This window comes from Apus apus, chromosome 1 (assembly GCF_020740795.1).
Source record: "Apus apus isolate bApuApu2 chromosome 1, bApuApu2.pri.cur, whole genome shotgun sequence".
NCBI lineage: Eukaryota > Metazoa > Chordata > Aves > Apodiformes > Apodidae > Apus > Apus apus.
Window position 1 is genome coordinate 174,922,648 of NC_067282.1, and position 14,032 is coordinate 174,936,679.

Sequence of the window (14,032 nt, forward strand, 5' to 3'; positions counted from 1 at the left end):
GAGTCTGTGTGGAATCTTATAATGTGTGTTTTTCTCACACCTAAAAAATTTGATCATGTTATCCATTACACTTGATTCTGCAGATAATGCCTTTTTTAAAGAATAGTGGTATGTCTTGTCACTTAAGAAGCTCTGAGTACTCTTACCCTAGGTGAAACCTTTTTCATGTTTTCTTCAGGAACATATTTTTCCTGGACTGGCTTTCCTTCTCTGTCTTCTCCTCTTACTTTTTGCTCTTCATATTCTCCATTATCATAAACACAGGAGATTCTCACCTCTGTTTCCTGTAACCTTTCATCCTTTTCACCTGCCCATATAGTTTCATTCTATACAATTTCCAGATCTTCTTTATGTCTATTCCCATCCCTCTCTTTCTTTACTGAATCTCTCCATTTTATCTAACCCTCTCCTGTCCTAAACCAAACATATCTACTGTTTTTTAGGAAGGGACAGCACAAACATACACATATATGTATGCCCTAAGCCATTGTACTCTTCTTTTTCACCGCTGGAAACAATGACAGCCCCAGGCCCAGCTAGACTGGGATGCACAGTAAGTTTGTCTTTCCCTATAAGGGCAAGCAGAGGCTGCTATGGCAATAACAACTTAATCATGACTTATTGAGAGGAGGGGCTTAATGATTAAAGGTATGTCTCTTGCAGTTTGACACCTGCTCTCGGAAGAGCTGCCACTGCATATGGAATACTGCTAACACCCTGGATTAAAAACAGTATTTGCAAAGTAGAGTTGTGATTTTAGAAAGTCCAGATGGAGAGGAAAAGCACCGCCGGGCACCTAGACTCCTGTAAAATAGATAATTCTGACCTTTCTAAAACAGGTAAGAGAAATATTTATTAAGTATCTATTGCACCTGTATTTTCCAAACAATATAATCACCCCTGTTTAGCTATTGCCCCCTGATTAATACACAAACATAGGTATAAATTTCATATTTTTAATGGTACTTTTTCACAAATACTGTCTTTGGTAGGAAAATTCTTACACCTTAACTATCTTTCTACTGTAGCTTATGTTTGTCACATAGGAGCATATTTTTTAATGAAAGAAATAATAGCTTAATTACAATACCAGTTGAGTAATTAAGAAGAAAGGAATTGGATATTAGCACAATCTGCTTACCTAATTGCATTCAAGTACTGCTGTATTATTACTTATTGTTCCCATTGTGCTAGTACATATAGTATGTTAAATGCAGTTGAACTAAATATGTAAAATGTTCCACTCAATATTCACCTTGCACTTATCCTTTCATATCAATTCAGTTAAATATAAAAAGGGAAGGCATGAGGTTATTACCTAACAGGTAAGATGTTGAAGTCAAAATTTCAAATAATGCTTGATATTTTTATAAAGAAACCTAGGACTCCCTGTAAAATGCCTCATTAATTTGATGAGCTTCAAGGGTACACATCGAGAGCACATGTAACACAAATATATTGGTATATGAATAGTCAGAAATGTGGAAAATCTATTTGGTAATGGCAGTAGATTTGTATCAGACTCAAATACAGTTGCAAACAAGTAAACCAAATTTCCAACAAATAAAACAGTTCAAGTAAAAACAGGACTTCTATTATAAAGAATAACAAGCCAAAAGGGAAAAGAGGCAAAGACAGTAAACAAGGAATAAAATTACATAAGCCAAACAGGTAACACAGTTTAATAGTTTTTTTTCTTTTTTTCTTTTTCTTCTTTATTTTTACCAAGTGAATCACTTATTACATCCTTGTTAAAAATGTCAAAAAAACCCACAGGTATGTTAGGGAAGAATATAGTTCCTAATATATATTTACACATATAAAATTAGATTTTTTTTTTTAAATAAATGAACATGCTAAACCTAATGGAACGTTGCAAATCCAGGTTAAATGCCATATGAATGGCTACCAGTGATAAACTGAGAGCTACAATTGGCTATATATACAAATCAAGATTCTTTACACAATCTTTCTTAGCACCAAAAGAAGTTTCCTCAAAAAGCAGTATTTTACTGAAACAAGGTCTTCTATATAATTACAAGACTTTGAAGGTCACATCACAGGTACAAGGGGCACACAGGGAAGCAGAGACTTCAGGATTTAGGGCCCTGAAAGAAATCAGGCAGTAAATCAGCTCACCAGGTGAAACCCGCCTGATTTTCTTTTTTTTTTAAACAAAGGAGCTTGCAGATTTTGTCAGAGGGTCACAGATCTAAGCTATCTTTTTTTCAGGCCCAGGAGAAGAGACAACCCAATAAGCCATAAGCCAGTAGAGAACCTGAGTCAATCAAACAAGTCACTTTTTTAAAAATTAAAAGTTTTCTACCATCTTTAGCTCCACCACCCTTAAGATGATTGGACTCATTAGACTGCTTCTTAGAAGAGAAACATAAAATTGTTACTCATTAATTTAGCATGCTTTCTTGTCTTAATTATGAGTGATAGAGCCCATAAATATCAACCCTTTCCCGGTCATATGAACAGTATTACAACATCAAACCTTTCATGAAAGCAGAGGTATTCCTTTAATTTTGGATGCCCCATCATGTGATTGCTCTTTCTGTCCATTTAATGTGCACCTCCATCAATGGCTGAAACTGTTCAGCTGAAAAACTTCTCTCAGCAAACTCGAAGTATATTTTAGCCTTGAAAGCCCAATCTTACTTTCATCAAAGTCTGGCAAGTCTGTTTTTAGTCAGCACTAACATACACAACTCCTCATCTGTCACAACATAATGTCATGGTGCTGTTGCTCATTCTGCCACTGCTAAGATGGGTGTGTGTGTGTTGGCTGGTTTTGTTTAAGAATACATGGACTCAGCAGTGAACACAGCAATGTTCAGAAGAAGAAAGTTTTCTTGAACTACAGATGAAAATTTTGGACTTGAACTGTGAAGATGATGTTGTTACTCCCTGCAGCTTGAGTTACTCTGTTGGTGTTAAGACAGTAGAAACAAAAACTGCTGTTGATATGAAAAACATGTCACTTCTGAAAATTATTACAGCACATATGCTGTCCTACTGGGAAGCAAGGTAGCTCCAGTGGCCTCATGATACAGCAGGGCGTACTAACTATGTCCATTAACATGTAGTGAAGAACTGTCTGATTGTAGAAGTCTTAGAATTCTTCCAATGAAAGACCAGGAGGTCTTGTTATTGAACTGAGCTGGGGGTCGAAGCCCTTGTGTTCTTCTCTTGCTTATTATGTAACCTCAGGAAAGATTCTTGTTATCTCTGCAACCGCTCCCCAGTGTCTGCCCTGTAAGTAGCTCACAGCTATTGCAAAGCACAGTTTCAAGAATCTAGTCTTGGTTACAGCCTTTAAGCGCTACTATAATACAAAGAATTAATAGGAGACAGCAAGAATATTTTTAAAATTCCAAACATTAATCCCAAGGTTGACACACAGGAAATGCCTGTGAGAACACAGACATTTTCTAAAGACTCTTTGATCTCCAAATGCCCCTTTCCCTTAGTTACTGTGCAGCTCCAGCCCCTCTAGCTACACAACTGACTTCATATAGCTCCACTCTGGGTGCAGTCCAGTAACATAAAGGTGATAAAGGGAGTAGGCGATTTAAAAGTTCAGGTCTGTAGCTGCCCTAACACAGTCAGGTAGCTACACATCCAAGGCTTTATTCAGCCAACTTACAGCAAAGTGAAGCAAGTGGCACAGCTGCCTGCTTTCCTCCATTTAAACCCACCTGTAGGCCTTTTCCAGGAGCTTGATTAGATCAGGAACCTGGCACTACAATTCCCTCATGCAGCTATAGCTGTGCTCTTTGCAGCCAGTTTAGGGCTTACTTATACCTCCAACACAACCTGGAAGCGAGTGTTTAGTGTCTTCATTCATAATTATTGAAAAAGAAAGCAGGGAGGTAGGAAATATAATTTAATTCAAATCACACATGACCTCTAACCAAAACGATTTTAGGAAAATAAAACTTTCCTGTGCATATTCAAACCTCTTTTAATTGAAAACACTGTATGTGTTAATTAAATGTATTGTACCTGTTAGAGTGGCTACCTTTTAAAGAATTTACAAGGATATCTTATTAACTTCAGCTGAAGGAAAAAAGTTACACAAAGTTTGATTTCACAAAGGCTGTAGCTCATGTTTGTTATATTCTGACCTGTGTCTGTGAACATACCTTTGGAAGTCATATTGCATTATGGCAGAGAGGAAAGCAAATTCATCAGGTTTGGAAAAAACATTACTACCAACTTAATGGTTGAAGCTGTTTGAAAATTTTAAAGGAATCAATAACATTTTGAAAAAGTCCTTTCTTCCATTCAAAGTGTGCTTTCTACTGAGTAAAATTTTATCCTGCCATCCTATCAAGCACTGCAGTGGATTCAGATCTATAAACGGCTACTTGGATGACCCTCATACTAAACTCTTAGTCAGACAGACCTTGCAGTTTGGAGTCTGCTGCATCATTTGGAGGGAGGTTCAAGTAACATGACAAACTGCAATCAGTGACGTAATTCTGGTAGAATATTCCAGCCTTTGTTTTGTTTTTTCTTAGGAGCACAAAATCATTGTGACAAAACATAAAATTTTACAGGAGTAACAATCTTGCTTTGAAAATTACACTGCAGATCTGCATTCCAGATGGTCCATAATAGGCATTGATGCAAACTGGGCCAGACAAAATGAAACCCTACCATGAGCAGAATGTTTTCGCCTGGCATATCAATTTAGAGAAAATGTTAAAATAAAAACCACCAAAAATACAAACAAAAAAAACAAGAAAGCAGTTTGCTCAGTGCTTTAGATGGAAAGGTTGTTGTGGCCTTCAGCACATGCAGGATTTCATCCTGATTTGCTTTGATCTTGTCTTCTGGATCTCAGCCACAGCAAAGCTGCCTGCTATACGCATGTCTCTAGGGCCATTATGGATACTCAAAACAGTCAAAGCAAGGATGGAGCAAGTGTGGGCAATTACTGTCCTTTCCTCTGCTTCTTCCAAAGCTACACATACATCTGTGGCCAAGGGAATGCTGTTATTACTGAGGCTGTGTGCTTTTTTTCTCTCATATATTGTACACTACACTAAAATTAGAGAGGAAAGAATATAAAGGTTTGGATAAAAGTTCATGAACTTTTATAATGAACACCTATTGTTGCTGTAGTTGTTGCTATAGAGTAAGCTTTCAGTGTCACCCACTTGGAATTTACTTTTTTTCCAGATACAGGAGAGTTTTTACATCATACCATATTCTGAATTCTCCTGCCAATTCAAACATACCAGATTTAACTTAAAAGTTTTGCTTTTTAAATTCAATACATCTAATTGAATTTTTATTTAAAATTATATTGGTCTTTCTTTTCCTTTCAGGCACACTCCATGGAAAGGTGATGAACGGTACATGCACTATTCCCATTTGCAACAGAAATCCTAAGCTGGAGTGGTACTGTTATTTGCTGATTCTGGTTTGCCTTTTCACTCTATTAGCAGGATTTCTCGGCAATATACTTGCACTACGACATTATGTGTACTATGTGAAGACATGGACTACCAATACTATATTTCTATTTAATTTGGCACTGTGTGACTTTACTTGGACTCTCATGGCACCTTTTTCAGTATATTATCGTTTCCAGAAGTTAGCTATCTATTCCAGTCAAGCTTTTTATCAGATCATAAGATTATTTTTTAGTATTAATATCTATGGAAGTGTCTATTTCCTGACGCTCATCAGTTTTGACAGATACGTAGGTGCTGTCCATCCTATTTCTGCATTAAAATGGTGGGACAAGGAAAAGGCTGTGTTTTGTACCATTGCAGTATGGATCTTCATAGTGATTGCATCATTGCCAGAGATCTATTGCACAGTTGCCGCTGGACGACGACATGACATCACAGATACCCTGGATGGCACTGAAGGACCTTTACAATTTGCAGTGCCATTCACACTCTCCAAGATTGTATTGAGATTCCTAATTCCAGTCACAGTCATCTTTACATGCTACGTGCTGACACTCAAAGCATTACTACAACTCGGTAAACGCCAGCAAAGAAGGAACAGACTCATTAGACCTCTGTTACTGATTTCAGCTGCTATGATTGTATTTGCTGTTTCTTTCATACCTTATCATGTTATGATGATGGTGATACTAATTTACAGAATTCATTGCCAGCCACCCTGTGGGAACATAAGCACATTAAATGCCATTTATAAAGTCACAGAGATCATCTGCAGCATCAATAGTTGCCTTGACCCCATCATTTTTACAGTAGCAAATAAGACATTCTATCAAATAATTAAAACTGTAACATGTCATCACAAATGCCAGTGCTGCTGTTGTCTGACAGGAAGGATAAGGGACATCACTCCCTCCCCAAGAACAATGACTTAAACATCAGTCTACGAAGACAGGCATCACCCACTGTCCATTTGGTTTTGTGTCGTCAGACCTGTTTAAAATTTGGCCCTCTGTACAGTAACAGCAATCTCTTGAGTATGCAAGAATACACAGCAATGCAGAGTAAAACTTCCTTTGTACATCTACTAGAAAAGAAACACTATCAACTCCTAGCTTTAGTGATTTTGCATTTTAAATATTCTTGTCACTCATATACCTGAATTTATAGTGAAACAGCACTTCTTAACTGTATGTACATGTGATATGCAATGAACAATGAAGAAAAGTTCTAACTAGCTACTTTAATTCTTGGCCAGAAAAATACAGTAAAGATTAGGAGCACACAATGTTGAGGAGCCTTTTCATAGTTTCTGTTAATTATTTTTATATGTTTGTAAGTGCTGCTGTGATTGGACTGTGCAATTAAATACTATCATGATGCTGAATTTCTTAAGCATTTGCAAAGAGGCTTTCTACAAGTACTTCATTTCAATACTTCTTGCACTGAAGTTCCTCTGACACTGCCAATGGAACCTCATTAACCCTGGTAAGTGCAGCACATTTCTGAAAACAAACAAACAGAAAGCAAATAGTAAGATAAAGTCCCTGAGGATACTCAGAGCTACAGTGAATGTGCTCATGAAGCAAATGAGCATGGATTGAAGAGCTTTGTTAAGTCTTCCCCCAGGCAGCAGTGGTTCCAAAACTACAGAGAGGGCACACTAATGGTGTCCCCAAATCCTGTGCAAATACAGCTATTTCTCATAACTTTTTGCTTCAGAGGAGCATGTTCTTCTGCCACGAACTCTAAACTCATCAAGTGTGAAGAGGAAAAGTTGTGAAATACAGAGGTAGCTGAGCTGCAAGAAGAGAGAGGCTGCTACACAGGAGTGCTTATTCTCCTCTTCATTTAGGGTCTTAGCATCACAGTTCAGGAGTGTCTATAGTAATTAATCTACAGTGAGTGCACTTTGAGAATTAAAGCAGCACAATGTATAGACATAGAATGTTGACATCAAAGAACGTCCACCTTCAGGAGTGATTAAATATGTGTTCTCTCAACACATTAATGGGCAAATAAGCTACATAATTCACCTGCTGACCTGCTTTCTTGCTGAAGTCTCATACACTACTTTGCTGCTTATAAAACTCATATACCAGTGAGCTTATTAACTTTATTTTCAGAAGTTACTACAACAAAGTACTTCTAATATACTTTGTACAGTGTCTTAATTCTTTGATTGCCGTGGTGTTAATATCACTTTGTCTTCACATGTCTCAATGTGAAAATAATTCTATTCTACATTGGTATTAAATCTGTTGTATATTTCAAATGTATTGTGTACATGTACATCTATATATGACATCTAGAACAACTGTATAACTGTGACATGAAATGAAGAACCAGGTCCTGATAATGTGAAACACTTCACATGTGTTTAGTTGTACTAGCCATCTCACAGGACCTCACAGGAAAATTGCATGCCTATTTTCTGTGCAGGGGATTTAAGTACTCACTCCATTGTAAGTGCTCCTTTTTTGCTATGATAATTTCTTAATCTTTCACCTTTTCTTTTAACGCATGAATTGTCTATTGGAAACACGACAGGGTTATTAACAACAATGCATTAGCTTCCTTAAGAAAGAGAATTTTTTAATCCATGAATAGGCACCCATCAGCAATACCCACTATAACATACATTTAGGTCGCAGACGGATACAGAAACAATGTCAATACCCTTTACTGAAAAAGGCACTCAGCATGAAAAAGGATAGAAAAGAAGAGATTAGCATGAAACTCTGGGGAACAGAATGTATTGCTCCCACCCAATTGCACCCAAGATTGTAAACAGTAAACTATTTCCAAAATCAAACATTTGCAATTTTTATCTTTCAATCTACCGATAAAGAGATAGTCTCCTTCCTCCACCACAGTATTGTTTTTCAGCAAGTTAGACTGTGTTTCGGCTGGGTAAAATTCCATGTGAAATCAAAATACACTTTTCTAGACAAAAAATTAAACATGAAAATTCACTACAGTCCTGGGCTAGAAAAGATAACTTCACACTTCTGGGAAGCCAAGATTCTCAGGTTTTACCTGCCAGGACTTCTGATGTACAAGCTTTTTCAGGAGAGACAACAGTGACTTAGACCAGAAGCTTCTCTCTAAATTTTCTAAAATTCTAAGATTTTTAAAAGCTAAATATTTGTTTTTTCTATTCAGACAGGTCATGTTATTCTCACTGCATAACTACTATATAGAAGTTAAGGTTACTATTACATATTAAACAAGTATAATTAGAAAGATCATCTGTTGTTAATGAGGAAAGGATTCAACTCAGAAGAAATTGTGAAAAACATTATCAAAGTCACTCCTTGATTTTGGAAATAAATTGGAATTGTTTCATCTTGAAGTGCAGCCTTTGTAACACCTACAAATGCACACCCTGTGCTCACAAGTAACCAAAGTTGATGAGAATAAAATGTTAAATGTCAGTTAAAGGTAGGACTGAAAGCCTCCAGTGAGCTCAAGACAAACACATTAATTAAAAAGCTTCACAGATAACCCTTCCACAATAGGTATGCAATGCCTTTTGCAAGCAGCATTAATGCAGATAGCAGAGATTCTCAAAGTCTAGGGTTCCTCTATTTGTGTTTCATTGCGAAAACAAAAACTAAGGCAACAGTATGGAAATGCTTTAAAGTCAATGTGAGAGTTTGACTTGATCAAAACCTTGGGAGAAAATTTCATTCTGGTCAGGTAATCAGAACATAAAATGCATTTAACTGAACAAAAATGACCCTTATATTCTCAGTGTGACTGAACTACGCAGTATACTCACACAGAAAGACACAAAATGCTTTTAAGTTTCTGTCAGCATCACTCTACCAAAGAACTGCATGTTCACACATGATGGAGCAATGCCAGCAACTGTCTTCACAGGTCTGGGAGTGGAAGGACCAGAGAAGCAAACAGGTAGGGACCTGCTTTTGCATGGGGGAATGCAGATCTCAGCCAACTAAGAAGGTAAAAATTGCTGTGAAAAGTTATTTATCAAGACAATATTGATTTCTGCTGTGCATCCTTTAATATTTCTTGACCCCCAAGAATATGAGAAAGCATTACGGGTGGCATAAATGGTAGCCCTGCTCTAAACTGTTTGCTGGGGACAAGCAGGAGCTAACTGGAGAGTCCTCTAGTTCATTTATGTAGGACTGTAAGGTGGATGGCCTGGCTCCTCTGTTCACTGTTCTGGGCTCACCTGCAGAACAAAGAACAAACTAGAGTCTGAAACTCTGGTAAAATCTGTTTTCCTGCATTGCTCCTTTTTGTGTCCCACTGAAAGAAAAGTATATGGAAGAAACTGTGTTACAAAAGTAAATCCTCTTCCTGTGTCTGTTCCTGTAGCTGGATGCAATCTACGTGGTCCATACAATCCTATAAAGCTCATTCATTTTATATCAATAAAGCCATCTATAACAGGTCCCGAGGTACTCACACCCATAAGAGGAAAAGGGGAAAGAAAAGGAAGGAAACCACCTTATGCTTCTGAAAATATTATTTTCAGTCAACTCTGAATAATTAAGAACAAAAAGGAAAAAAAAAAAAAAAAAGATGGGGAATTCCTACAGAAAGTATCTGTCTCACTGTGCCTCTGTTGTCTGTTCCCTTGGCCTGGGCATCTCACACAACATGCCTTGTGCTGGGCTGAGACTAAAGACACTGGGTAATCTTTAAAAATAATCTTCAGGACACAAAACAAATGAAAAATCCTTCCCTCTCTTACCATCAGCTATTCATGTTCCTCATGATACTCAGTTGTGAACACACCCTAGTAACCAACAAGACATCTAGATATTTGTTTGCTGTTCATAAGTGATTCTATAATCAATTAACCATATTTTTAAAACATGTTTTTGTTCAACCAGGGTGAACTAATGCTAATGTTGTCCTGACTGAAATCAAAGGTTTTTTACAAAATAGAGTTAAAAGGCACAAGACATCTGTTCATATTTACTTGGTGATATTTTTACTTGGAAGAACATGCTCCTAAAATGTTTTACTATAATAATCCCCAGATAGCATGACAGAAACAAATAGAATTAAATAAGTTTATTGCATTTTGCTATAATAAAAGAACAATAAACTAGACAGCTGAGAGCCAAAGTCAACATTTTCTACTACGACAAGTATGTTGCAATGCTGGTTTCTCACAGAATTTTGTTTAGATTAAATCTGAGGACATGATATCCACTTCAATGCCCAACTGTTATAACAAATTTTAATGCATTATTGAATGTTGTAATAGTGTATTAAACTACAAAACTAATGGCAAGCTATGGGTAGTTTTCATGTACCATATCTAGATTCTTAGATATTACCGTGGTGTATATCTTTGTTATATACTAGATGAATACAAAATAGACCAAGGTCTGAATGATTTGACTGTTTATGCATGTGCTCAGCTGTGTTTAGAGAAACAAACGTCTCAAAGCTGCTTTCTAAGGACAGACTTCTTAATAAATCCACTGTTCTCCATTTGTCTTTGAAATACTTATACCTCACAAACTACATGAAATTTTCACACTTATTAAGACATGATCACACCTTTTTAAAATAAAAATATTCAAGTGTTCCTGAAAGTTTGGGCTTCTCTTCAATATGCATAATTGAATGTATTCAGGTTTTCTTTTCCACTCCTCAGAAATACCTCAGTTGGCAAAAAGCTATGACAAGCAATATGACAAGGTGATTAAAATACATCACCTTTGTACACTGGATTCACCAGTGGAAGCCAAAGCTCTGAAAAAATATACCTAGACTGATTCTAAAGCTGGAGGAATCATGGCAGAGGCAAGTAATATGACTAAGTCCATACATCTGCCCTGCAGGGAAACACAGCTTCTCTGGGCCTGTCTTAGAGAAACATCTGAGGGCTGCCAAGTCTCCCTGTCCTGAGCCTGGAGCCTACAGTCAGAGGAGGTGGGATGTGCTGGCCTCCATGCAGGAACCTACCACCTCTACAGCCCCTCATGCTTTTTTCAAGACTTCTTCCAACTCACCACTTACCAGCTTGGTCTCTTCCTCTTCACACGACTCAGCATGGATGGAGCTTCCTCTGGCTGGGAAAGGAAAGCCTTAATAAGGGAGAACTGCAGTTCTCAGCTTTAGTAGTCTAAGGTAAAAGGCAGCCCAATGTCACAAAACATACATATTCAAGGTCTCAGCTACTGACCTAGCTAGAAAAGTGATGTCCTTGCAAAGTACATCATGTGCTAGGGCAATGGAAACCTAGCATCTCCAGTTTCCCACCAGTCCCATCAAGGCTAGTCAGAAGACCAACATCAGTAGCCAGACGCCTTTCCATCAGGACACTTGTGCAGCCTGTCTTACTTGATTTGAGTGGTCTCAAGGGCCTGGCATGAACTAGAAAACACAGGTGAGCAAATACAGGTGAAACATAAAGCACTCTGTGTCTTCTAGAATGCATCAGTCTTTAGAAACTGCTTGCTATTTCTTAAAGAAAAAAGAACCTAAATACAAATGTCCATAAGCGTGCACCTTCATCTTGTGACAAAAATAAAATAAAATAAAATAAAAAAATCATTGCTGCAAGGAAAGGGCTGACATTTTCTTTTCCTTAGTGCATTACCCAAAGGCACCCAAGAGCAGGGTGGTAACAGTCAGTGTCATCTGCTTTACCAAATGTTTTGGGGATTCATAAAGGTACCACTTCTCCCTCTTTGATTTACATTGATGTCATTATAATTACCTAGATGCAATATCTCTGTTGTGAAATGCTGTAAAATGCAGATAATACAGAAAGACTTAAACCTATACCAGAATTACAATATGTAGGCAGGTTTAAGTCAGAACTTTTCTGCATCTGTCAACTTCTATTTTAAGATTTAACAAGTAATTTTAATGATAGTATTTACTCTTATTGATGTTGTTACTTCAGATTTAGACAATTGTGCTGATGCAGTTAAAATAAAACTTGTAAAAATAGATATTGATTTCCTGTTATGTTTTAGAACATTTTTTTTAGTAGGGAAGCAACTTAAAAACCTGTGTAAGCAATAGAAAATGCCAACGCGTTTGTTCTTGAGGTACATATTTTTTAATTCTATGTGACAGTATCCCAGGTCAGAAAATGAACACGATAAAAAATTTCCTCTCTCTAGATGCCCTTGATGCATAACAAAAGAAAAGCTGGTCAGAGGGCATGTAAGTATTAATTATGATTTTGCACTCTTTATTCTTTAAGATTTTTTAGCACTTTTATGAAAGCTGCTTTTTTTTGGCTGCCAGACCTGTAAACCTGTTTTTCTGATTCTCCTCCTGTTTCTCATTTTAGAGCTACCTTGTTTCATCATCTTAATTGTTAGTGGCAAACAGAAACTACATTTTGTCTGAATTAATTGGAATTCAAATTTCACAGCAGGTAAAAGAAACACAGCAGTATTTGTATCCCATATAATGCTGATGCTGAACTCTGAAGGGCAGTGCTGTAACTTCTGGTTTTCAATACCACTTCAGCAATACTTTGTGATTAATAATGATTTCATTTTTTTATCCAAATAATTTCTTCTTTTCTCCTAAAACTGCACTGCAACAGATTTGCAAGCTTATTTTTAACAATGAATGGAGTTGTTTAAAATATATCTATCATGCAGTCTTTTAAAATAATCATTTCTAAAACATTTTTTTACTCAGAAAACAAAGCAGATTTCATCCTTATCCATCTTGGAGTATCTACAGTTTTACAAATGGTCATTGAAGTAAATGGTCCAAAATGCAGTATTATGGCACAGTAAATGACAAATTTTATTTTAATACAAACATATAAAATATTAGCATAGTTTAATATGTTTATAGGTACATTAATATGTTTAAATAATAGCATAACAAACCTTCAGTGTGATTTGAATGAGCAGTTTCCCTTTCTATGAAACACATGAAGCTGAGGTCAATAGAGAATAGCCACCCACAACTAACCCCAGTGCTGAACTGGAAGAGATTTATATTTGACCATGTGCTTTGCCAGAGATTTTCTTTGGGACTAAGGTAAGCAAAGCTGTCTCTGGGACTCTGTGGGGAATGTAAGAGTCAATGCTAAACATGCATACAGCACCATCAAAGACTGTTAGAGAGCATGAGAACAAAAGATTTACATTTTCTTGAGTCAAAAAAGTAGCCACTTGGTCTGTCAAATACAGAAGAGATGTTTTAAGAAAAAGAATTTGTGTATCAAAGGAAATTAATCAATGCCAATCTAACTTTTAAAAATATATAAATGAGCTAGACTCCCTCCTAGTCAAGAAGAGAGTACATTATTTTTTTGTCCAGACTGCTACATCAGATGAGGGCTTCCATGCAGAAGGTTCTTTCTCTCCAGTTCTAATAGGAGGTGTGAAGTATGCAGAAAAGAAGAAACCCTCACCAGAGACAGCTTTCTGATTTAATTCCAGTACTTGCAGACTAAGCATGGGCCATGTTTTATGTTTTGTCTTCAATAAATATTTGCAACTATTCTGTCTGGTTTGGACACAGCAACTAATTCTCATCAACAGAAACCCCAGGGATTACCTAACATGTTTGCATTTCATATGCACAAAACAAGTGGAGAAGTGATGTTGTGGGACCAAGAGAAAGTATAT

General features: G+C 36.8%; 2 protein-coding genes across 6 annotated transcripts in view; one reads left to right on the forward strand and one right to left on the reverse strand.

The window, feature by feature from the left end:
- TMEM117 (transmembrane protein 117) overlaps positions 1-14,032 on the reverse strand; it is a 219,234-nt gene that overhangs the window by 175,652 nt on the left and 29,550 nt on the right. The window lies entirely within an intron of this gene.
- Positions 770-6,364, forward strand: LOC127395100 (P2Y purinoceptor 1-like). The gene is made up of 2 exons (XM_051641562.1): positions 770-839; positions 5,343-6,364. The coding sequence occupies exons 1-2, from the start codon at positions 770-772 to the stop codon at positions 6,362-6,364; spliced, it is 1,092 nt and encodes a 363-aa protein (XP_051497522.1).